The sequence below is a fragment of the Opisthorchis viverrini genome, assembly GCF_000715545.1.
Source record: "Opisthorchis viverrini unplaced genomic scaffold opera_v5_498, whole genome shotgun sequence".
Taxonomy (NCBI): Eukaryota; Metazoa; Platyhelminthes; class Trematoda; order Opisthorchiida; family Opisthorchiidae; genus Opisthorchis; species Opisthorchis viverrini.
In genome coordinates this window covers 245528-248032 of record NW_008752161.1, presented here as the reverse complement: position 1 = coordinate 248032, position 2505 = coordinate 245528, and the positions used below count along the sequence as shown (strand labels likewise).

The window sequence follows — 2505 nt, the reverse complement described above, 5'->3', positions numbered from 1 at the left end:
GGTTTTCCCTTGAATCCCGTAAGAAGTTTGTTTGTGGAGCAGTGGGACGTTTGGGACCATATCAGATGCTTCTGAGAGGCCGAAAAATATGGCATCCGATATGAGTCCTTCGTCCTTGGCTTGGGTTGAGCTGTCCATAAACACGAGCATGTTTGTTACGCAAGGGCGTTCTGGGAGAATTCCGTATTGAGCTCGAGATATCACATTGCTGGAAGTAAGGTAATCTAGGATGGCTCGCTTCAAAATGCGTTCCATTACCTTGCACGGCACGCTAGTGAGGTTTATAGGCCTATAGCTGCCAGGCGATATTCGGTCACCAGTTTTGTAGATTGGCGTGACAATCGTTTCCTTCCGAGCAGAGGGAAGGCGGACTTCGTCAAGCGACTGACGAGACACTAGGTGTAAGTGATTTGCCCGTGTGGAGGACGTTTCCTTCAGGATCCTTGGATGGACCTCTTTAGGCCCCAACGCGCAGAATGGGTTTATCTTTTGCAAGAGTGGAAGAATGTCCTCCACCGTGAAGACCACGTCGGTTAGGGGTTGTTCGTGGTTTCGCCTTGACCAGAGTGGACGTGCCGAGGACGCTGGGGCCGAGTATAAACACGCACAGTGTTCTCCGTAAGCCTCAGATACCATTGTTGGGTCATTTGTCGGTTCTCCGTTTCTGTCCCTCAAGGAGAACGCGGATGGCTTGTTTCTGCGGCGATGTCTCATGTACTTGAACAGTGCGTTTTTTTGTTTTTTTCGCCGCCACACGTACATTCTAGGCCGACCTTGTGGACCACTCTGTCGTTACCCCATAAATACAGTTGTAATAATCTTCCCTGGTTTCCATACATATTGTCCGAAGTAACCGTGCTTTTCGATGTGCCAAAGTGGGCTGAGCAGGAAGCTAGGGACCGGCTGATTCACATGACCGCACAATTAACGTCTTGCGGTCTGAACCGGGCAACCATTATACCAAGGCCATAGTTGCCTTATGTTAGAATGGTACAAAAACCTGTGCGGGGCCAAAAATAGCCATTACTCGCTTGTCTCGCGCGCCGTCGGGGTGTCTACGACACTCTAAACGCGACCAGTGCCGTATTAACCAGGGTACGGCAGTGCCCAATATGCCGAAGCCAAGTACCTCTTACGGTGGGTGGTTGTCTAGTAAGCTGGTTTTGTAGTATGACGTCTGATGGGTACATCGAATGTGTCGTTGGACGGACGGGCAGAAAGATTGTTGTCCGTTAGTATAGGTCAAGATAGCCTTAGAGGAGCTATGCCTGACGCAGCTGTTATTTTTTGTCCCTTTCATTTGGTACGAAGCTTAAAACTGGATAAATAAGCTTAGGGAAGTGACTCGTTCGAATAAACAAGGTTTGTCGGTCTGGTCTACGAGAATGTTGCATTGCGGAGAAGTGTGCGAGCTTGAGGTCAATGCCACCATCATCAGAAGTAGGAAGAAGGAGTACTGACAGTACCTCAGCTAGCGTTGGTTATCCCATCAGAGTATCTGGGTGAAGCATCGTCGAAAGCATGACCCTCGACACTGAGACAATAAACGGTTTCGAATTTGCCAACATGTACGTCAAATGGAAACTGACTGAGCCTTAGCCGTTGCCCACCTGTTTTAAGGCCATACTCAACGGGAACGGGCAATTAGAAGCCACTTGTGCGTGGCATCTCGGATGGTGCGACATCGCCATCTCATTCGGAGACGTGAAACTCTGCGCAATTTTGAATGTCTTTGCCTGGATTGTAAGTGGCATGATAAGTAATTGCGTGTCCATGAACATGGCCGCACACATCGCGGATTCAAAAAACACAGCAAAGAACGGGATGGCTTTGGTCATTTGAACCAAAGGCACCTGCTTCTTCTCCTCTCCGAAGACGAGAACGATATTGTCTGTATATTCCATGTACACAATTTTACCACCAACAGCAATGCAAACACCATGGATTTGGATACTTTTCGGTGCTCGTCTCATTACTTCATTGACCACGAAATTACGTCAGAATGGGGGGACTAAATATCCCTGCTGGCAGGCACAGGCTTTTGGACGGAAGGATTTTTTTCCGGGCTCTCCCATATGATCACTTCCAATCGCTCCATCAGACAGTCTAGAAATAAATTGACGCCAGCGGCTAGACGCACAATGTATTTTTCTGCAAAACCCCTGCAGCCGAAATAAAAACTTTAAATTCAAAATGTTGCACTTCTTTGCATATATGCGTAGACTGAAACCCCCCCATCTGCCGTCATTTTTTTGCGATTTGTTTTAATCGATGTCACTTGAAAATTATTGGCGCACATTCGGCTTTGAACTTCATCTGCTATGGCTTCGGAAGTGGCTTTCGTTGAGAAATTTGTGGGTGTATCGTTTTCGTCCTTCATGGCATTTGAGAAGACCTTAAATCAATACATGAAGGATAACTTTGTGATATTTGTGCGTTCATCCAGTAATCGAAGCACCAACACTATTTTGCGTTACGAGTGGGTGTACTACAAATGCAGCAGGC

The 2505-nt window shown here is 47.4% G+C and overlaps 1 protein-coding gene across 1 annotated transcript in view; it reads right to left on the bottom strand.

Annotated features, from left to right (window-relative positions):
- Positions 1–2011: 2011 nt before the first annotated feature.
- T265_11457 (hypothetical protein) overlaps positions 2012–2505 on the bottom strand; it is a gene marked incomplete at both ends in the record, with an annotated part of 37310 nt that continues 36816 nt past the window's right edge. The window contains one exon of the mRNA XM_009178116.1: positions 2012–2162. Within this exon, the coding sequence (XP_009176380.1) occupies positions 2012–2162 (151 nt within the window). The remainder of the gene's footprint in view (positions 2163–2505) is intronic.